This window comes from Helianthus annuus, chromosome 17 (genome assembly GCF_002127325.2).
Source record: "Helianthus annuus cultivar XRQ/B chromosome 17, HanXRQr2.0-SUNRISE, whole genome shotgun sequence".
Classification (NCBI taxonomy): Eukaryota; Viridiplantae; Streptophyta; class Magnoliopsida; order Asterales; family Asteraceae; genus Helianthus; species Helianthus annuus.
The window spans coordinates 8612391-8635239 of record NC_035449.2 but is presented as its reverse complement, the minus strand read 5'-3'; the positions used below and the strand labels follow the sequence as shown (position 1 = coordinate 8635239).

The 22849-nt window shown below is 39.4% G+C and overlaps 2 protein-coding genes across 2 annotated transcripts; both read right to left on the bottom strand.

Moving 5' to 3' along the window:
• Positions 1 to 2940: 2940 nt before the first annotated feature.
• Positions 2941 to 4866, bottom strand: LOC118488788 (F-box protein At1g60400-like). Its single transcript, XM_035986134.1, has 3 exons — positions 3892 to 4866; positions 3497 to 3673; positions 2941 to 3336 (listed from the first exon to the last, which is right to left on the bottom strand). The coding sequence occupies exons 1-3, from the start codon at positions 4864 to 4866 to the stop codon at positions 2941 to 2943; spliced, it is 1548 nt and encodes a 515-aa protein (XP_035842027.1).
• Positions 4867 to 7415: 2549 nt separating this feature from the next.
• LOC118488787 (F-box protein At1g60400-like) lies at positions 7416 to 21524 on the bottom strand. The gene is made up of 5 exons (XM_035986133.1): positions 20747 to 21524; positions 9333 to 9511; positions 8989 to 9165; positions 8393 to 8822; positions 7416 to 7432 (listed from the first exon to the last, which is right to left on the bottom strand). Exons 1-5 carry the CDS (start codon positions 21522 to 21524, stop codon positions 7416 to 7418), a joined length of 1581 nt encoding a protein of 526 aa, XP_035842026.1.
• Positions 21525 to 22849: the final 1325 nt, after the last annotated feature.

Genomic DNA, 22849 nt, shown 5'->3' with positions numbered 1-22849 from the left:
TACAAATGTTGTTTGGACAGTATCTGATAGTTTCGTCACGATAAAGAAAAAAAACCAACAAAATTTAACCACGTTTGAATTAATCTTTTATTGAATCGCAGATAAAGAATAAGGATGTCGGTATATTCGAAATTTTATAAAATGTTAAAATAAGCAACTTCAATCATTCTCAAAACAGCAGGGTCTGTTTGGTATGAGGTAATGGAATGGACGAAGGAATGGAATGGACGAGGTAATGGAATGGACGAGGGAGTGCAATAGATCATTACCATTCCATGTCTTGTTTGGTTACCATGTGTGAATGGAATGAGTTATTATTGTGTATTATTCGGTAGGCAAGAAAAAACGGAGTAATAAAATCAGCGGTGAGTGGTGGTGGTGGTCGGTGGTAGTGATTATGGGTGGTTAAAGGTGGCGGTGGTGGGTGTCGGCGGCGACAATGGGTGGTGGTGGTGGTGGCGGTGGTGGCGGCGAGTGGCGGTGCGGCGACGACGAGGAGTGGTGGTGGTGGCAAGGTGGCCGTTGGTGGTGGGTGGCAGCAGAGGTGGCGGTTGGTGCTGCCGGCGGCGGGTGGCGGTGGTGGTGGCGTCGACGACGGTGGTGGTGGGCGGCGGCGAGTGTCGTTGGCGGTTGGTCACAGCTGTGGGTGATAACGGTGGTGAGTGGGTGGCGGCGGCGGCTGTCGAGGTGAGGTGGTGGCGGGTGGCGGTGATGGCGTTGGTGGTGGGTGGTGGTGGTGGTGGGTTGTGGCGAAGGTGGTGGGTTGTGGTGTTTTGATAAATGATGCAATAGTTGTTCAAAAAAAAAAAGAGGGGATGGAATGGAAAAAAAAAACATGGGGGATGGAAGGAATGATTTTGAGGGAATGGAATGCATTTTGGAATGGGTGATTCCATTCCATTGATCAACCAAACACGCTTTTCTTCATTCCCTCGTAATCATCAATTCCATTCCACCTCTCATTCACGCATACCAAACACTACCTAAGTGCTTAACCCTAATATGGGTTTTAGTGTTTTACAATTAAATTAAAAAAAGAACAAAAAGTAAAAAACACAGGAAGGGGGAATAGAACTCAGGAGCTGAATGTTGGGAAGAGCAGATTTTGGGTAACTGCAAAATGTGGAGCATGTTTCAGAAATGTTATGTTTCCTACAGCAAAACTGCCCCACCTGAAATTTTATGTACACTGGACGGTCACGATCAAGTGTTAAGGACATTGTGGTTGCAACATTCGCAATCAATAAACTATATATAGTTGTGATCAAGCATATATAGCGGTGACAAGTCTCCGAATTCAAGACGCCGCGCGGTGAGGGAAGGGCCGAGCGGGGAAAGCACACCCCGCTCCCTTCCCCGCACCCACCCCGTTCATAACTAGAGATATATATTACAAACCAAAAATCATACGACATGCCTACGTGACATCACTTGTTTTCACCTTTCACTCCATCACAACACATAGCCTAAACTCAAAGATGGAAATGTAGACTTAATTCCAGAATCTATTAAAGCATTCCATAATGTGATAAGGTTAGTATTATCATAACTAGAGATATATATTAAAACCAAAAATAATACGACATACAGTAGCAGCAAAAGAACATATCCTTGACATAAATAAAACCTGACCATCCAACTAAGTTGGTGCAAAAGGGTTATAGCTCTAGTCCAATTGAGAACCTGAAAACAAAACACAGTCTGTTGGGATATTCATCATAAAAAAGTTTATATATTTGTTAGCGCTTTTCATTTAAGGTAAAACTTCTAATTTAAATTAGTTTTACATTTTTAGTACGTATTAATCCTAAAACTTCTTGTAAATCCGCCTCTTTCATTATAGAGATATAGCCATATAGGTATGTATGTGTGTAATCGGGTCAGGTTGGTTTGATCTCCGATCACATAAAAATTCAAGCATACCTCAAACCTTCTGTTATAATTTCCAAAAATAAAAGTTAATTAAATAATTGTACCAGCGAGATTTTAAAAGAAATTATTGATACATAAATCTCATTTTGAATAATATAATAGCCAACAATCTATAATATCTATAATAGCCATAATAAAACTGTATTGTTGATAATAATAATATCAATTTTCACTTTTCTTAACCTATAATGTTTAAAAAAAATTACAATGATAATAATAAAAGTTTATGGTAGGCAATAATGACGTTATTTATGGAAAACTTGAAATATAGGAAAGGATTAGATACAAGTTTTATGAAACTTCAGGACTTGTTTGTCATTATCAAAACTTAAAGTTCAAGGGCTGTTATGTTTCTTTTTAGCGGCTAACTCACCCACATGAGGAGGAACAAGGAACACCTTACCAGCACACCTTGATACCAGTAGACGACAACCCCTTTGGTTCAAGGGCTGTCATGTAACTTGGAAACTTAAGAAAAAGAAAAATGAAGGGCAGAAGGTGGGATTTGAAGATTCAAACTTGTCCCGGCTAGAAGTCCAGCATCCGTTCAAGTAAGACTACTCGGTGTGAAGGGGCTTGAAGGGAGGATGTGGAGTGACACGTGGCTGCCACGTCATCAGAGAGGGCAAGCACAAAAAAGCACGGGTGGAAGGGGCTTGAAAGGGGCGTTTAAAAAGAAATAAACCAATCAAAAATTAAACTAAACTCCACAACCATCCACGATTCGCCACGACACCACCATCATCCGCCCCACACCCATGAAGATCCGGACGCCACCCTCGCCACGCCACCTCCACGCCAATGGTTGGGGCGGTGTGCCGGCATTGGGGAAGCCCCACGCGGCACACCGTGTAGCCTAAGATATTTTGTTATATTTATGATTACTCTTTTTATTTACCGAACACTGTTTGCAAATTGATATGAAAGATAATAATCAGATTCAAATAATAGTATAGGGATAATCAAGAACTTACATTTCGTCACGAAGACAGTTGTGATGTAGCAAGTTCATCGAAAGAGAATATTTGAAAATCTTGGCCTCTTATCACATTGGATCATCACACGATCTATCATATCATCCATGATAGTCTCAGCCTCAGCACGTAAACCAGAAAACCTTGATTGAAACTTAGCCCTATGGGACCTAGGCACCTTTTCCAGTACTTCTTCAATATTCTGCAACAGTGAAGTTATATCACGAGTATTTTCATACCCCTTATGAAACGGCTCATTCAGATTTTCCCAATAAGTCATTCTTTCATGAAAACGGGATTTCATTGGTGCCTTATCTTGCTTCACTGGAGCTATGTTTGTTTCACAATATTCTTTCCACTGATCTAGTAGCACTTGCAATTCTCTCATAAGGTTTTGTGCTGATGCAACATTCATTACAGCACTAATCTCCTGCAGGGTTTCCATGTATCATAATAAGCTCCTTTATTAAATGCTCTTTCTTGTTGAAATTGATGGTTCACTTTAAAACATATTACAAATTTAGTGCATCAAGGTAAACAACGCAATAAGTGAGATCTATATAGAACGTATATACTTCGGGTATACATACCTCATGTGAAACCATTGTAAGGGTAGCATCTGGAGAACTACCTAGCAAATAATTTTTGACTTCATTAGACATGGTTACTTTTGGTCGGGTAACATTAACCGGATAGATCTTTAAACTCTTTAAGTTGGCAAATGGAGAAGGATGATGTGAGATTAGTTCCATGTATGAAGAAAGAAGCTGCAAAATATACCAAAAAAAATTATGTAAAACATGGAAACCAATTTAATGCAATCTCACAATCATAAGTAAGGATATAAAAGTCTATTTTCCAGAATACATGTTTCTTAACAACCATATACCACTTTTAATGTTTTCCACAATCACAAGAAACTTTCCATAGTTTAAAATCTTTGTTAGACGAGCATGATAAACATTAAGGACCAACACCAGCATACCTTGACAATTTCCAAATTTAGTGTAAGAAATTTGACACTTTGGAGCTGTTGAAGCAGACACACAATTTTATGAGCAGCAGCCTTTTCTTTAATTACACACTCAATACATATATTTGCCTTCTCCAAATGTAGAAGATCAGTAGAAAGCTGCAAAAGATCATCATAGTCATCATCTTCATCAGCAATATAAGATAGATCTTTATAATGCAAGGAGGAAAGATTGGGGGCGGAAATCAGATGCACCCCTTCCCATTGTTTTATAGTGAGCTTCTTGAGTTGAGGCGTATCCACATTGACACCCGTAAAACCATCTTCAAGTGTTAGACTAGTTAATCCAGGATGACATATATTGAAACTATACAATCCACCCCCCATGACGCATTTCTTTATGGTGAGATTCTTCAAGCTCGCACAGTTGGAGAATAGACTAATACGCTCATCAGTATTATCGCCTTCATACAATGTGAGGCAATGAATATACAGTGTTTCTAAAGCTGGCATCTCCCAATCAGGTGTGGTTGTGATGGACTGTTTATAAGCATACCCGGTCATAGTGAGATGCTTGAGAGACCGAGAACTAATCCGAGAAAGAGGGAATTCGATCTTCTTCCCAGGCAGGAAAGTAATGCTAAGCTGTGGGACGTTGTGGGAGAGTACATAGTTCAAAATTCTTCCAACAAATGGTTGGCTAACCTTTCCACGAAAGGTGAGCTCAACCGAAGCCACTTCTATTTGATTATTACGGCCCAACAAAACACGTTTAACAAAAGTGGAGAACTTGGGCAACGTATGAAAATCTTTAGTTGAGAAATTGAGACAGGGCATCGAAGTCCAGATATACCTCCATCTGGATGACAAAACACTGGTTTCTACAGCCAGCTTGGTGCTAGCAAAAGAGAGGATTTTATGGATAAGATTATCCGGCAAGCTGCTTAGCCGATCTCTTTCTACATTCACCCTCTTTCTATCAACCATATCTCTTCCCACTCTATCTTGATACAAAGCACCGGTTTCAATAAGGTATACTGGTATTGATTGCTAAGCCAATATCAATATCATCATCTCATGCCCTCTCTAATTTTGATTCCAAAAGCTGCAATTTACAGTGGTGAAACAAATGTTGAAAAAATCAACTATACTTTAAAGTTTTCGATAATCGATATTAGATAACTATTAACCAACAATTTTCTAAAAAAAAAAAAAACAACCACCGATGTATATTTTTCATAAAGTCCTATAGTTTATGTTCACATAGAGTCCAATATCACCTTGCAAAAAATATGAAAAAATTAAAAAATAAAACTACTAGCGGAAACTCAACCGAATAACAAAAATCACTTCAAACTTTCAACAGTCCACATATGGTAATTTGTTAAACAAGAAACCGGTGGTTTGAAAATTAAAATGAAGATAAAGAGATGATATACGTATGTTCGGCTAGGGTTTCATGCCGTCATGCAGAAAACTTACCTTTTTCTTCGAAGAAGATGAAACATTTGGACGCTTAAGGAGCGAATAACAAAAATCACTTCAAACTTTCGACAGTCCACATATGGTAATTTGTTAAACAAGAAACCGGTGGTTCGAAAATTAAAATGAAGATAAAGGATGATATACGTATTTTCGGCTAGGGTTTCATGCCGTCATGCAGAAAACTTACCTTTTTCTTCAAGAAGATGAAACATTTGGACGTTTAAGGATCTTTCCGTTTAAAAGTACACATTTGGTATTACAAGATTTCAGCGTGAGAGAACGAACAGCGATTGTGACCAAGGATGGCGATGAGCAGGTGTGGCAAAATGGATGGGTTAAGTTGGGTTGGTTGTTGGGTCAAGATGGATAAATTGAAAAAAAGGTTAGAATGGGTTTTGATTGGGTTTGGGATAGGTTTGGGTAAGAATGGATTGGCTTAGGATGGGTTCAAGTGAGTAAGGGTTAAAAAAATAATAAAAAGGTAAAAAATAAAAAAATATATAAAAAAAAGTAAGTAAATATTTTGTGAGTGACTAGCAAAGAAATACGAAATATTACAAAATTAATTCTTAAAAAAAAAGCCATTTGACTCACAATTGGTGCTTTGCAGTGATTTAAGTGTCTCAAATTGGAGCGTTTTTATTCAATGCAATGCTAATGCTAGATGAACATCTCTTCTTCGAGTCATTTTAAACCACAAATCTGGGTTTTTGAGGTGGGACCGAGCAGTTGGTGAGGTCACCGGTGCACTCGTAGAGCCATTCTGGATGTGAAAATGAGAAGCTTTGGAAGCAAAGGATGAAGATGAGAGATTCTTGAGCCAAGGAATGAGAGAATCAGGATACGGATTGACTCCAAATGGCAATGAGGTCGGGCTCGTGATTAAAGAGGAGGGCGGGTTGTGGTTACATGAAGTCGTCAGTCGTGAACCGTAGGGGCTTGGTTGGTAAGACGACCCTGGGCTCGCTAACACCAAACCATCAGTGTTTGTCTTCTTAGGCGGTTTGCGGCCTTGATGATCAGATCCACATTTAGTTCAAACACCAAAAATCAATCACATATTTAATATCCTATAAGCATCAACAGTCAAATAAAAACACATAGTGATGGCTGCAGAAGCATAATATTCACAAATACAAACCTAAAAGCAAAACCAACAACACATCTATCATCATTACTATGAAGGGTCACAAGTTCACAACTTTAATTACCACTTTTGACTGATTATATAAAAGTCAAACCAAATTGGAGCCCATAGAAAATCTTCCAAAAACAACTTTTATGATGAAAGGAAGTGGGGAAGATGATGAACTACTTTTGGTAACTGCAAAATGTAAAGTAGGTTTTGGAAATGTTTTGTTTTGTTTTGCAAGCATCCGTAACCGCCGTGAATTAGCAAAGATATCGCTAAGCCACCGCTAATCGCTCCATCTGGAAGTTTTTTTGTACATTGGATGGCCAAGATCAAATGTTAAGGACTTTAAACGGTCAGATGATCTCAAATTGCGGTTACAACATCCGCAAACAATAAAATATATAATTGTGATCGGTAATATATTTAACAGAACTTGTAAATCCCCATTACGTAGTTAATAAATTAGGGTGTTAAAAATTAAAGCATATGAGTAGGTGTTGTGGGCTTCCAAATTGGGCATGTAAACAAGCCACGTTGGACGCTGCAACGCTGGAGTGTGAACACCGTTACAACAATTTGATGAAATGGGCGCAACGCCTAGAAGGTGGAGCACCTAGCAGGTGCGAGGGCACCCCACTCTCACATATTCAATTGGCCAGTCACATTTATGCACCTCACACTCTCCTTAACACTCATCGCTTGTTTTCACCTTTCACCCCTTCACAACACATAGCCTAAACTCAAAGATTAAAATGTAGACTTAATTACAAAAACTATTAAAGCATTCCATAATGTGATAGGTAATATCATAACTAGAGATATTACAAACCAAATATCATGTGAGGCATATAGTAGCAGCAAAAAACATATCCTTGACATAAGTAAAGCTTTGACCATCCAACTAAGGGTTATAGCTCTAGTCCAATTGAGAACCTGAAAACAAACAAAACACAAATTTATTTATTTGTTAGCGCTTTTCGTTAGGTAAAAATGTAAAATTTCTTGTTTAAATTAGTTTTACATTTTTAATACGTATTAATCCTAAAAGTTATTCTAAATCCATCTCTTTCATTATAGAGATATAGACATATAGGTATGTATGTGTGTAATTGGGTCAGGTTGGTTTGATCTCCGGTCACAGAAAAATTCAAGCATACCTCAAACCTTCTATCATAAATAAAGTAGTTGATTAAATAATTGTACCTACGAGATTTTAAAATAATGTATTAATGCATAATTTTATTTTGCATGATATAATAGCCAATAATCTATAATATCTGTAATGACCATGAAAAAATTGTATCGCTGCCGATGGTGATGGTGATGATAATAATAATAATAATATCATCAGTTTTCACTTTTCATAACCCTTATTATCATTGTAAAAAGTATATGGTAAGCAATAATGACGTTATTTTTAGAAAACTTGAAATATAGGAAAGGATAAAAATACAAGTTTTATGAAACTTCAGGGCTTGTTTGGTCATTATCAAAACTTTAAGTTTAAGGGTTGTTATGTTTCTTATTAGTGGCTAACTCACCCACCAACCCTTACTGCAAGGGGCTTGAACCCTCAACCACATGAGGAGATACACCTTAGCAACACACCTAGATACTACTAGACGACAACCCCTTTGGTTGTTGAAGGACTGTCATGTAACTTGGAAATTTATGAAAAGAATAAATGGAAGGCAGAAGGTGGGATTTGAAGTTTTAAACTTGTCCTGGCTAGAAATCAGGCAAAGCAACTAGTCAACTTAGCATCCGATCAAGCAAGACTTTTTGTTATATTTATGCTTACTCTTTTCATTTACCAAATACTTAAAGGTTTACAAATTGACATAAAGGAATTATCCGATTCTGATGAGAGTATATGGGAAATCAAGAACTTACAATTTGTCATGAAGGCGGTAGTGATACCAAGTTCATCATAGATGACATTAATTGAACGGCTTGGCCTCTTATCACATTGGATCTTCATACGATCCATCATATTATCCATGATAGTCTCAGCCTCAGCACGTAAACAAGAAAACCTTGATTGAAACTTAGCCCTATGGGACCTAGGTACCTTTTTCAGTAATCCTTCAAGCTTCTGCAACACTGAAGTTATATCACGAGTACTCTCATACCCCTTATGAAACGGCTCATTCAGATTCTCCCAATAAGTCATTCTTTCATGAAAATGGGATTTCATTGGTGCCTTATCTTGCTTCACTGGAGCTGTGTTTGTTTCACAATATTCTTTCCACTGATCTAGTAGCACTTCCAATTCTCTAATAAGGTTTTGTGCTGATGCAACATTCATTACAGCTCTAATCTCCTGCAGGGTTTCCATGTATCATAAAAAGCTCCTTTATTAAATGCCTCTTTCTTGTTGAAATTGATGGTTCACTTTAAAACATATTACACATTAAGTGCATCAAGGTAAACAAAGCAATAAGTGAGATCTACATAGAACGTAAATATATACTTCAGGGTATACATACCTCATGTGAAACCATTGTAAGGGTAGCATCTGGAGAACTACCTAGCAAATAGTTTTTGACTTCATTAGACATGGTTACTTTTGGTCTGGTCACATAAACCGGATAGATCTTTAAACTCTTTAAGTTGGCAAATGGAGAAGGATGATGTGAGATTAGTTCCACGTATGAAGAAAGAAGCTGCAAAAAATACCAAAAAAAATTATGTAAAACATGGAAAACAATTTAATGCAATCTCACAATCATAAGTATGGATATAAAAGTCTATTTTCCAGAATACATGTTTCCATTGTTTAAAATCTTTGTTAGACGAGCATGATAAACATTAAGGACCAACACCAGCATACCTTGACAGCTTCCAAATTTAGTGTAAGAAATTTGACACTGTGGAGCTGTTGAAGCAGACACACAATTTTATGAGCAGCAACCTTTTCTTCAAATTCACAGTTAATACATATATTTGCTTTCTCCAAATGTAGAAGGTCAGTAGAAAGCTGCAAAAGTTCATCTTCATCTTCTTCGTCATCTTCATCAACATCATAACATAGATCTTTATAATACAAAGAGGAAAGATTGGGGGCGGAAATCAGATGTGTTGGTGCACTTGTGTCTGTACTTTGTCTGTATTCGGTCTGTATGTAACGGTGTCCTGATTTATGTTGTAAGTTGACCAAGTCAACCATCCTCCGGTTTGACTTGGACAACAGTTTGTATATTGAAAGATGTTCTGATCGAAGGATAGTTCCTCGAAGGATACTGTTGATCCTTCGAGGTGCACGAAAGATATGGTTCGACTGATTAGACCTCGAAGGATGATCCTTCGAGGTCAATGCTGATCATTCGAACAACTTGTGATCGATAGATGATCCTTCGGACCATCTATCGGATCCTTCGATCCAGACTTCATGAGCTGGGTATATATACCCATGCATGTGTAGAGTTTCGGGAGACAGACAGAAAGTTAGAGAGAATTCACACACACAGGCTGAGAGCATTCTGTCCGAAACTCACACACACACTTTGAGAGTTTATAGAACATTTCTGTAAACATTGAGCTTGTAACCGAACCCTCATTGCATTAATACAAGTTGTGTTAATCGGTGAACTTGTATGTTTGTTTCTCTACTTGCTACTAACTCGGTTTGCTTGCTAGCTTGGATTCCGCACTCGCTAGTAGGTTTGTATAACAAGGTTTAGGTTCGTCATCCACCGGATAGGGACCTACAAGTGGTATCAGAGCTTGGCTCTTTACCTTGTTTAAAACCGGGTTTTTACAAGTTTTGGTGTGTTGAAACACTTGGTTTTGCACCTGTTTTTACTTGGTTTCTTGCATTTTTCTTTGAGTAAAAACGTGTCTAAACTAACCGGGAGTGTTTAAAGTGGGGTTGGGTAACTTAAAAACTTGTTTTTGGGTGTTTTGGTGATTTCCGGCATACTCCGGTAATTATTCCGGTCACCGGACTGTGTGGATAAGATTGTCCATATTTGGTAAACTTTCAGGTCTTTTCAAAGTTGGTAGAAATCTGTGTCAGACCTTACCTCCTTTTGCCGAAAGTTGACCTACCAACCTGTCACCTTTTCACCAACCCATCACTTTGTGCCAGTGTGTCAGAACCTCTCGAAAGATATCCTTCGACCTCGAAAGACTATCCTTCGATCAGGGAAGGCTCGAAAGATTGTTATCCTTCGACCCATCCTTCGAAGTCCGAAGCATATCTTTCGATAAAGGAATCTTTTCGAAAGACAGGTGTCCGAAAGATAAGGATTTAACTCGAAAGATAAGGATCTTTCAAAGGGGAATCCTTCGAGTTCTTGAATCTTTCGAAATCATTGTTCGAGATTCAACAGTGATCTTTCGAGCACTGTTGATCCTTCGAACAAGATTTGATCTTTCGAAGTGTGGTCTGTTTATTGCTAACAAGTTTCTGTTTTCTTTTAAGATCTTTCGAACCAGGGTCCTTCGACTGGGTGTGATCTTTCGGGTGCTCATCATCTTTCGTGACTTGGACATAGAATTTATTTTTCTTGTCAAAGATGAATCCGAGTTGGTGGGGAAATCCGGCTCCAGACAGTGGAAAATACATGAATACCAGTCAATCTCCATCATGGGCCGAATCTCCGGTATCTACATCCTCACAAACAAATGCCACTCCAGCTGGTCAATGGGCGTTTGTCTCAAATCAAACTCCGAGTATTCAAAGTCTTCTACTAAGCGAAAGTGAAACCGGAAGTTTGAACAGGCCTCCAAAGTTGATGCATCTTAATGAATATCCGGGATGGGTTGATCGTTTCCATACATACATTCTTGGTCAAAATACAGAGTTGTGGTTGCGGTTCACTACGGAATTCGATCAATCTATCGAGGTTGCTGCTTCTTCGACAGCTACATTTGCCGATCTTCCTGATGATCAAAAGAAGACGTATGACTTAGAAAAGAAAGCATACGCTATTCTCACTCAAGCACTGAGCAAGGATATTTATCATCAGTTCGTCAGTTTCAAGACTACGAAGAAGCTGTGGGATGCATTGAAGACAAGAGGAGTAGGTAATGAAGCCACACGTCAACTACGACGAGATCTACTGAAGAAAGAATTCGATGGCTTCACATGTATGGATAAGGAGTCCTTGGGAGATATGACAAGCCGTTTCTATCACCTGCTTACTGAGCTGACCAACTTTGAAGTCACTACGACTCCAACAGAGGTGGTAAAGAAGTTTGCCGATGCATTGCCTCCTCAATGGAATAACTTCCTGGAAATCTTGAAGTACAACGGAACGTTGAAAACTACAAATATCAACGATTTCGTGCAGCTTCTGGAGAACAAGGATCAGGAAGAAACGTTGAAGGCAAAGAGAGTTGCAGTGCCACAGAATCCAGAGATGTATTATGGCACCTCCACTTCTTCATCTGCAAAAGCCGGTTCACATGCTCCACTTCAAACGGCGTTTGTCACAAGCACGGATATGTATGGCAATCCAGTGCAAGTTCCTGTAAAGCCGCCTCCAACCACAGATCTGTATGGAAATCCAATACAACCACCTCCTCCTCCTCCTGCTCAACAACCTCAATATGCGTGTTATGGAGGAACATCATCTGCTGCAGGTCAACAATCAAAGTCAAGTACAGTACAGCTCGACACGTCAAGCTTCTCTAAAATCAGTGTAGAAGTAGCTAAGGAACACATGGAGCTGCTTAACACTGTAGTGAGCGCGTACTGTGGGTTGATAGAAGGTCAGATTGGAAACATTAATCTGACACAAGAAGATTACAGGCAGATTGATAAGGAAGAGATGGACTTGATGGACATCAAGTGGGCCTTTGCGAGTGCTGTGAGAAGAGCAAAGGATTGGATGGAAAGTACTGGCAGAACCAGCTTGGAAAGTAAGCGAGACACCAAGTATGGGTTCGATAAGCAAGCTGTTAAGTGCTTCAACTGTGGTGAACGGGGTCACTTCAAAAGGGAGTGCACAAAGCCAGCCCAGCACGGGAATCAAAACCCCTTCAGAAACCAAGGCAACCAGCAGAACAGAAACAATGATCGTACATTGGTGCCTGTCAACAACCAAACCAACCGAGCACTTGCAGTTCAGGTGGATGAAGGTTGTGACTGGTCAATCCAGTTGGGTGGTGATGCTCCTGATGGAACAGCATGTTTTGCTCAGATTGTGAAGGAGTTAGTTCACACCAGTGGTGGAGAATCTTCTGCCAGTGGTGATGAATCGTCTGAAGATGAAGACTCCTCTGGATATAGCAGGAGTGTTGATGAAGAATCATCCAACTCTGGTGATGATCATGTGGGTGAGACATCTAATGTTTCAGATGATATTGACATTGATGAACTCTTGGGGGAAGCTGTAGCAGAAACTCAAAGAAGATCTATTCTGGTGGATCAGGCTGCTTACTCTTCGTCTTCTCTCCATTCAGCCTTTATGGCTAATGTCGACGGTTCATCAAGTCAGGTATGTGTCGATGAACCCACTGCTATTAACTGTGATGAATGTGATAGATTGCATGCTAGGTGTGCTGATTTGGAAGGAAACATGTCTGAGTTGCAAGCCAAACATGATGCTTTACAAGCTAGTTTGTTTGACTTGCAAGACAAACATAGTTCCTTGAGTGCTGATTGGTGTGACTTGCAAAGCAAGCATGAAGCTTTGCAAGAGAAATATGATGTGACATTCATCCACAATCAGAAGTTGACTGTGGACCTCTCTAAATGCACAGAAGCCAACATGTTTTATGAAAACCATGAAAAAGAATTTAAGTCAGTAATTGAAACATTAAAGAAGGATAAAACTGAACTGACTAAAATGGTTTCAAGAAAACAAACTGATATTAATTTGTATATATCTCGCCTTGAGAGTATGCAAAAAGAGATGGCTTGTGTGAAAACCGAAAGTGATGCGATCCAACTCAAACTAGACAGTTATTTGAGTTCTAGCTATGTGTTAGATCACATCATTGACGTTCAGAAGGAAAAGAGAGATGTCACATGCATAGGCTACAAGAAGTGTCCACCACCAGTGAGACATAATTATGACGCCATGCCTGATGAAGAGGACAGGGTATTCTTTGAACCTTCTGTGCCTCTAGATGTTAAGGAGTTTGCTGCAGGACTCGGATACCAAAAGGAAGTATCCTCAGATTCAGGTGTGTCAGCAGATACATTTGTGAGTGCTGAACAGAATCAAGATCCTCCAGTTGTGATTGAGGATGCTGATTCGTCTGATGATGAATCTGATGATACTGTCCCAGCAAAGTCTGATGCGGTAGTCAAAAATGAGGACATACCTCTTGAGAATCACATTCTATGTGATCCCCCTGTACAACCCGCTAAGACTATTGCAACTGAGTCCTCATCTGCAGAAGAGCCGGAGAGTGTGAATTTGCTGTACACTCTAGTTGGTGATGATAAAATTTACTCAGACAAAGATTTTCCCATTAAGAATGTTAATCAATCCTTAATCTGCAAAGTCTTTGAGAATTCGACGAGTAAGTTCTTGGGAAAGGCAGGACCTAAAGTTACAGTCACACAGTGTCCTCCAATCCCAAAGGCTGAAGTTCGAAAGCAATTTGGCAACAAGAAATTACCAACAGTGCCAACACAGCAAAATCACACCAAACCCAAAGGTAAAACACCGGCTCAAGCTAACAAGAAGCCAAACCAAAAGAAGAAGAAGAATGTTAACTTTGTGAAATCGACGGGAACAGACAAAATTGAAAAGTTTGAAAACCAATCTAACTTAGATTTTGTCAAGAAAACTATTGTCGAGAAAAGAAATGAACCAAGCAGTTCAAAACCTAGTACCTCGGGTTCACAAAGTTCAACATCATCGGCTAGACGATCACATGATTCTTTGGGGTTTGTAGAACGAAGATCATGTTTTGAGTGTGGAACCATTGGGCACATTATTAGAAACTGCCCATATCTTCATAAGCAGAAAGGAAAGGTTGATGATCCCCGTGGCAAAACTGACTGTAAGCCAACTGTTTCCACAAAACAAGATCCCCGCCTTGTAAAAGAAAGGGAAAAGAAACAGAAACGCCAACAGGTCAAAAAGATAGAAAAAGCGATTAAAACCGATGCGGTTCAAAAACAATCTGTTGTTGTAAAACCAGACAATTCTAAAACTTCAAATCATCAAGAAGTTAAAATTTTAAAGAAAAACACTGGTGAAACCAAACAGACTTGGAAACCAAAAACGGTTGTTGAATCCGGGGGACCATCACAATTCACCAACCATCAAAGACAAGAAGTTATTGTCATTGATGAAAATGGAAGACCCAAGACCACAATGGCTTGGGTCCCCATCTCCAACTAATAATTTGAGTTCATGTGCAGGGTGCTTCAGGAGGAACTATCAGTAGTCACTGGATTGTTGATAGTGGAGCATCCAGGCACATGACAGGCGACATGAAGCTTCTCTACGACGTTAAATCTATTAGAGGAGGTTATGTTGCTTTTGCTGGAGATAAAGGTGGATATATCACGGGTGAAGGAATGATATCTAACGGGATTGTCAGCTTTGACAAGATCAATTTTGTGCAACAACTTGATCACAATCTTCTTAGTGTTTCTCAAATTTGTGACAAGAAATTTTCAGTACACTTTGATGCTAATGGATGTTATGTGCTGAAACCCGGCTTCAAAATTCCAAAAGAATGGATTCTCTTGTCGGCTCCAAGGATAAATGATTTGTACGTCCTTGACATGAGCCAGGCTATTACTACGTCTGCACAAGCAACTTGTTTCGTTTCCAAAGCCACAGAAAAGGACACTATCTCTTGGCACAGACGAATGGGTCACATTCACTTACGCAAAATGAATCATTTGGTTTCAAATGAATTGGTGAATGGTGTTCCCCTCAAAAATTTCCATCTTCAAGACATCTGTGTTTCGTGCCAGAAAGGAAAGCAAACAAAGAAGAAGCACCCTACAAAGAAGATCAACACGGTGGCAGTTCCTCTTGAACGCTTGCACATGGATTTATTCGGTCCTGTCAAGCACAAGAGTATTCGAGGTGATCAATACTGCCTCGTGGTTACTGATGATTATTCAAGATTTTCTTGGGTTGCGTTCATGGCACACAAGAGTGAAACCTTTGGCATCATCAAAAACTTGATCATTCAGATTGAGAATTTGTATAAGTTGAAGGTTAGGCGGATACGTAGCGACAATGGTACTGAATTTAAGAATCATTCCATGGCGGAGTTCTGCACTTCAAAGGGTATTCTTCATGAATTTAGTGCAGCTTATACTCCTCAACAGAATGGTGTCGCTGAACGTAAGAACCGCACATTGATCGAGACTGCTAGGACAATGTTGGTAGAGTCGCAGCTACCCATTCCATTCTGGACTGAAGCTGTGGCCTCTGCATGTTACACATTGAACAGAGTCCTTACAGTCAAAAGACACAACAAGACCTGCTTTGAGCTTCTTCAAAAACGGAAACCAGATTTGTCTTATCTAGAACCGTTTGGAGCTCCATGCACAATCATCGATCCTAATGGAAAGTTTGGGGCGAGAGCAATTGATGGATACTTTCTTGGGTATGCCACCCCCAACTTACGAGTCTGGAATCTAGAGACTAAAAGGGTCGAGGAATGGTCTGAGGTCAGAGTACAAAGGCACACTTTGCCAGTCAAAAATCCGGGTCAACCTTGGATGTTTGAGTACGATGACTTTTTCAATTCGATCAATGTTGAAGCCGTTGAAGAAAATGCTGCGGCTAGGATGTTTTTCGAGAGTGACAATGCAACAGTTTCACCGGTGGTTCGTCCAATTCTTGTGAATCAAGAACCATCTTCTTCGGTGAACAACAATACTCTCAACAATGAGGATTTTCATGATGCAAACGAATTGAACGAATCTTCAGAGGATGATGAATTTCTAGATGCAGATCAGGAAGCTCCTACAACAGCAGTTCATGGTAATTCAGAGGGTACTCCTCCAGTAGATGCCCATAGAACAGCTGAGGCTACTGCATCATCCTCTTCGTCAATTCCGGGTCTTGAATTGGTTGTTGATCTTAATCTCAACAATCTGGGTATAAATGTTCCAGTTCCAGATAATCCAGAAACAAGGATTCATAATACCCATCCTCAACAAAACATCATTGGAAATGTGCAAAGTGGCGTTCAAACAAGAAACATGTTGCGAAACAACAACAATGCAGGCTTGTATGCAGCTATTCGAGAATCCGGGCAACAAAACGATTGGTCCTTCGCGTGTTATGTCTCACAAGAAGAACCAAGAACGTGGAAAGAAGCCTTGAAAGATAGCGCTTGGGTTGAAGCAATGCAGGAAGAACTGCAACAATTCCAGAAGCTGGGTGTCTGGAAACTAGTAGAGAAACCTGCTGGGTATAAGAAGATTGGTACCCGTTGGGTTTTCAAATGCAAAAAGGATGACCGCGGAGTTGTTATCCGAAACAAAGCTCGTTTAGTCGTTCAGGGTTTTCGTCAGATTGAAGGGATCGACTACAACGAAGTCTATGCACCTGTTGCACGTCTCGAAGCAATTCGAATCTTTCTAGCCTATGCGTCCTTCAAAGGATTCAAGGTTTATCAGATGGACGTGAAAAGTGCATTTTTACACGGTGTGGTTGAAGAAGAGGTGTACGTCGAACAGCCTCCAGGTTTTGAAGATCCTATTCATCCCGATCGGGTTTGGTTGCTCAACAAAGCTCTTTATGGTCTTCATCAAGCACCGCGAGCTTGGTATGCAACCTTATCTCACTATCTGCTGGAGAACGGTTTTCGTAGAGGTCTTATCGACTGTACTCTTTTCATCAAAGAACAAGATGGAGATCTTCTTCTGGTACAGGTATACGTTGATGACATTATTTTTGGTTCTACTAATGATGTCTTGTGTAGGGAATTCGAGCGCATTATGCAGGATAAATTCGAGATGAGTGCTATGGGGGAAATGACCTTCTTCTTGGGCCTACAAGTACAACAAACAGAGTCGGGGATATTCATCCATCAGACTAAATATGTTGGTGACATCTTGAGCCGGTTCCAGATGTCTGATGCAACGCCCATTGGTACCCCATTGCCAACTAATCACGGAATTACTCCAGACTTGAAGGGAGAAGCTGTCAGCCCTTCAATCTATCGCGCTATGATCGGTTCTCTTATGTACCTCACAGCATCAAGACCAGATATAATGTACCCAACGTGCCTGCTTTCCAGATATCAAGTTAATCCGAAGGCCTCACATCTTGCTGCTGTTAAAAGGATTTTTCGTTATTTAAAGGCGTACCCTGACACCGGCTTGTGGTACCCTAGGGATAATAACTTTGAATTGGTAGCTTTCAGTGATTCTGATTTTGGCGGATGCAAAATCGACGGTAAATCCACAACGGCTGGATGTCAGTTTTTAGGAAATCGCCTAGTTACATGGCAGTGCAAGAAGCAGACGTGTGTTGCTACATCAACATGCGAAGCTGAATACATTGCTGCCTCAAGTTGTTGCTCCCAAGTTCTTTGGATCCAACAACAAATGCGGGACTACGGTTTTGAATTCCTAACTACTCCTATTTACGTTGATAATTCTGCTGCTTTAGATATCACTAGAAATCCTGTGCAGCACTCAAAGACCAAACACATCGAAATCAAATATCACTTCATACGTGATTGCTTTGAGAAAAGGCTAATCGATGTTGTGAAGGTCCACACCGATGACCAACGTGCCGACTTATTTACCAAAGCTTTTGACAAATCAAGATTTGACTTTTTATTATTGGTAAATGGCATTAAGGTCAAGCAAGAGTAAAACCAACATCGGAAAATCATTTTTGTAAATACCTTTGTGTTTTAAATTTGTCTTAGTTTATTGATTTTAGGGGGAGTAAATCCAAAAATCTGAAAATCCAAAAACATCGAAAAATTCAAAAACACAAAAACAATAGAAAAACAAAAATGAGTTTCCTGGCGAGCAAAAGAGAAAATGATAGTACACCAGTGGTCTATCCAAACCTCTTTAAACCTTAAATGAAAAACGATAAGCAGCTCTATATAAGATGTATCGGTAGGCTCACAATCATTTTAAAGTGTGCAGGGTGATATAAACTTAACTGACTGAAGATCAGGTGGGAACCACTCATTGGCATATGGTCTTAGTACCGAAATTTCGTTTGATAGATTGCCGAGGTTCTGAGATATTCGGTCTTTATGCTGCTTATCATCTGGGTATCATGGTTGTATCTTTTACCGAAAAATAACGGGGACGCAAGTCTAGATCTTCCATGATACTATACATACGTGTACATAATACATACTGCATTCGACCTCAATAAGTGATAAACAATCACATGTCCAAATCAAATAAGTGATAAAATATCACATTTATCCGGGTGTCAAGTTCGTCTCTCTGCTGTACGGAAGTACTGACCTGTTCACGGACTTACACCTGTGCCCTCATGCATATGAAAATCAAGTTCCTCATCAGTAAGTGATTCTATCACATAGGGCTTGTTTTCAAAACAAAATAAGTGAGTGTCTCACATTTTATACGGTCAAACAGATGATAATCGGTATACTCACCGGTAAGATGAACTCTCGTGCATACCTTGATACGGGAATGTGTCGTGATGTGGATGAACACCGGTCGGTAAGTATAAATCATACCTTAATGTATCCCCTCGACATGATTACATCTGATAAGTTGAGCTTAAGTGGACAACAATACCGATAATTGTTATAGGATGTTTATCTTAATATTAACTAACTGAACAACAAGAGTGTTTTGGCATGACCGTACACTGATATGATTCTCTTACCCTCGAAACTCGCAAAAAGAATGTTTGTATATATTTATTTATTTACTGCTTAACCTTTATTGTTTTTCTTTTAAAACAGTTTCGTCGTTTGGTGCATATCAGCACGACATTAGCGGTGATGTCGTTTGATAACACTCAAAGGATTTTAAATTGTTGTCTTTTAATTTCAAAAATACCAAAAAGATTTTAGGAGTGTTTTAATATAAACTTTATAAAAGCCAAAAAGATTTTCTTTCTACTTTATTTTCGATCGTACGATGTTGGAGCTCAAGTCTTCGTTACCTGAAACCTGACTGAAAACCGAACTGACTAAACCTTCATAAACGGTCAAAAATTTGCATGTTTGAAAGTTAAAAACTAAAATTGACAAATTTATTAAACTTTCAAACTGTCGGACGGTGTTTGATTATGACATGGTCATTCGTGTGTCATTTGTTTATACTATATTCCAAGCAGTTGTTCTCATTATGCGTTTAGATTTCTTGCATGTGCAGATTCTGAAGGCTAGGAGAACATGGTCGATGACAAGCATTGGAATGAAGACACGATGAGAAGGCGCTCAAAAGATGAAGATGATCGAGTTGCCGCTGGCCATCATCAACACCACAAGGATCTCACTTCATAAAGATAAAGTCTTTTCACGAGCATAACTCAAGGGGGAGCTTATGTTAAGGGGGAGTTTGTCAACACACTTCCTACATGATACGGGTAGTTTGTTGATACACTCTCTACTTTCAAGACGTGAAGACTTTGAAGATCCTCCGACTTTGAAGACGTGAAAGGACATCAGAGTTTGAGAACTCGAAGACCAAAGACCGTCGAAGTTCGAGACGAGTCTACTACTATGGAAGATAAAGACAAAGCTACAGCCAAGGGGGAGTTTGTTGGTGCACTTGTGTCTGTACTTTGTCTGTATTCGGTCTGTATGTAACGGTGTCCTGATTTATGTTGTAAGTTGACCAAGTCAACCATCCTCCGGTTTGACTTGGACAACAGTTTGTATATTGAAAGATGTTCTGATCGAAGGATAGTTCCTCGAAGGATACTGTTGATCCTTCGAGGTGCACGAAAGATATGGTTCGACTGATTAGACCTCGAAGGATGATCCTTCGAGGTCAATGCTGATCATTCGAACAACTTGTGATCGATAGATGATCCTTCGGAGCATCTATCGGATCCTTCGATCCAGACTTCATGAGCTGGGTATATATACCCATGCATGTGTAGAGTTTCGGGAGACAGACAGAAAGTTAGAGAGAATTCACACACACAGGCTGAGAGCATTCTGTCCGAAACTCACACACACACTTTGAGAGTTTATAGAACATTTCTGTAAACATTGAGCTTGTAACCGAACCCTCATTGCATTAATACAAGTTGTGTTAATCGGTGAACTTGTATGTTTGTTTCTCTACTTGCTACTAACTCGGTTTGCTTGCTAGCTTGGATTCCGCACTCGCTAGTAGGTTTGTATAACAAGGTTTAGGTTCGTCATCCACCGGATAGGGACCTACAAGATGCACCCCTTGCCATTGTTTTATAGTGAGATTCTTGAGTTGAGGCGTATCCACATTGACACGCGTAAAACCATCTTCAAGTGTAAGACTAGTTAATCCAGGATGATATATATTGAAACTATACAATCCACCCGCCATGATGCATTTCTTTATGGTGAGATTCTTCAAGCTTGCACAGTTGGAGAATAGACTAATACGCTCGTCAGTATTATCGCCTTCATACAATGTGAGGCAATGAATATACAGTGTTTCTAAAGCTAGCATCTCCCAATGAGGTGTGGTTGTGATGGAATGTTTGAAAGAATGCCCGGTCATAGTGAGATGCTTGAGAGACCGAGAACTAACCCGAGAAAGAGGGAATTCGATCTTCTTCCCAGGCAGGAAAGTAATGCTAAGCTGTGGGACGTTGTGGGAGAGGACATAGTTCAAAATTCTTCCAACAAACGGTTGGCTAACCTTTCCACGAAAGGTGAGCTCAACCGAAGCCACTTCTATTTGATTATTACGGCCCAACAAAACATGTTTAACAAATGTGGAGAACTTGGGCAACGTATGAAAATCTTTAGTTGAGAAATTGAGACAGGGCATCGAAGTCCAGATATACCTCCATCTGGATGACAAAACACTGGTTTCTACAGCCAGCTTGATGCCAACAAAAGAGAGGATTTTATGGATAAGATCATCCGGCAAGCTGCTTAGCCGATCTCCTTCTACATTCACCCTCTTTCTATCACCCATATCTCTTCCCACTCTATCTTGATACAAAGCACCGGTTTCAATAAGGTATACTGGTATTGATTGCTAAACCAATATCAATATCATCATCTCATGCCCTCTCTAATTTTGATTCCAAAAGCTGCAATTTACAGTGGTGAAACAAATGTTGAAAAAATCAACTATACTTTAAAGTTTTCGATATTAGATAACTATTAACCAACAATTTTGGAAAAAAAACAACTACCGATGTATATTTTTCATAAAGTCCTATAGTTTTTGTTCACATACAGTCCAATATCACCTTGAAAAAAAAAATTAAAAAATAAAACTACTAGCGGAAACTGAACCTAATAACAACAATCACTTCAAACTTTCAACAATCCACATATGGTGATTTGTTAAACAAGAAACCGTTGGTTCGAAAATTAAAATGAAGATAAAGAGATGATATACGTATGTTCGGCTAGGGTTTCATGCCGTCATGCAGAAAAGTTACCTTTTTCTTCGAAGAAGATGAAACATTTGGAAGTTTAAGGATCTTTCCGTTTAAAAGTACACATTTATTAGTATTGCAAGATTTCAGCGTGAGAGAAGGAATAGGGATTGTGACCATGGATGGCAATGGGCCGGGTTCGGGCCAAGTACTAGTAATCACTAATCTCGTACCCAGATAGTAAAATCATGTTTCACACCCGGCCTAATACATGTGGAGTATTTGTGAGGTAATTACTCATCAGGTATCGGGCATACCCGCAGATATCGGGTATACCCGTTAATTTGCTATTAGATATGGGTATGAGATTAGTGAGGTGCGATAGTTGTGGGTTAACCATGTAATTAATAAAGTTGAGGGTTAAACATGTAATTATTAAAATTGAAAGGATAAAGTTGTTTATTATTAAAGTTGAGGTGCGATAGTTGTTTTAGTTAAGGGGCTAAGCATGTCATTATTAAAGTTGAGGGGCTGAAGTTGTTTATTTTTTAAGTTGAGGGGCTAAAGTTGTTTGATGTAGTTAAGGGCCTAAATATGTCATTATTAAAGTTAAGGGGCTAAATATGTCATTATTAAAGTTAAGGGACTAAGCATGTTATTATTAAAGTTGAGGGGTTAAAGTTGTTTATTATTAAAGTTGAAGGGCTAAAGTTGTTTCGGTTAAAGGTTTAAACATGTCATTTTCGAAAATTGAGGAGTTAAACATATCATTATGAAATTTGAGAGCTAAAGATGTTTGATGTTGGCAAAATAGCATATTTAGGTAGCGTTTGGTATGAAGGAATGAAAGGTGGAATTGTAGGTCCCTTTTTGTGGAAGGATGACGAACCTCAAACCTTGTTATACTAACCCA

Coding starts and splice junctions, on each gene's coding strand:
- LOC118488788 (XM_035986134.1), bottom strand. CDS start 4,866: ATGGTTGATAGAAAGAGGGTGAATGTAGAAAGAGATCGGCTAAGCAGC. Junction 3,674..3,891: donor TAAATTTGGAAATTGTCAAG/GTATGCTGGTGT, acceptor TATATTTTGCAG/CTTCTTTCTTCATACATGGA. Junction 3,337..3,496: donor TTACAATGGTTTCACATGAG/GTATGTATACCC, acceptor GAAACCCTGCAG/GAGATTAGTGCTGTAATGAA.
- LOC118488787 (XM_035986133.1), bottom strand. CDS start 21,524: ATGGGTGATAGAAAGAGGGTGAATGTAGAAGGAGATCGGCTAAGCAGC. Junction 9,512..20,746: donor GGATGACGAACCTAAACCTT/GTTATACAAACC, acceptor ATGTTGATGAAG/ATGACGAAGAAGATGAAGAT. Junction 9,166..9,332: donor TAAATTTGGAAGCTGTCAAG/GTATGCTGGTGT, acceptor TATTTTTTGCAG/CTTCTTTCTTCATACGTGGA.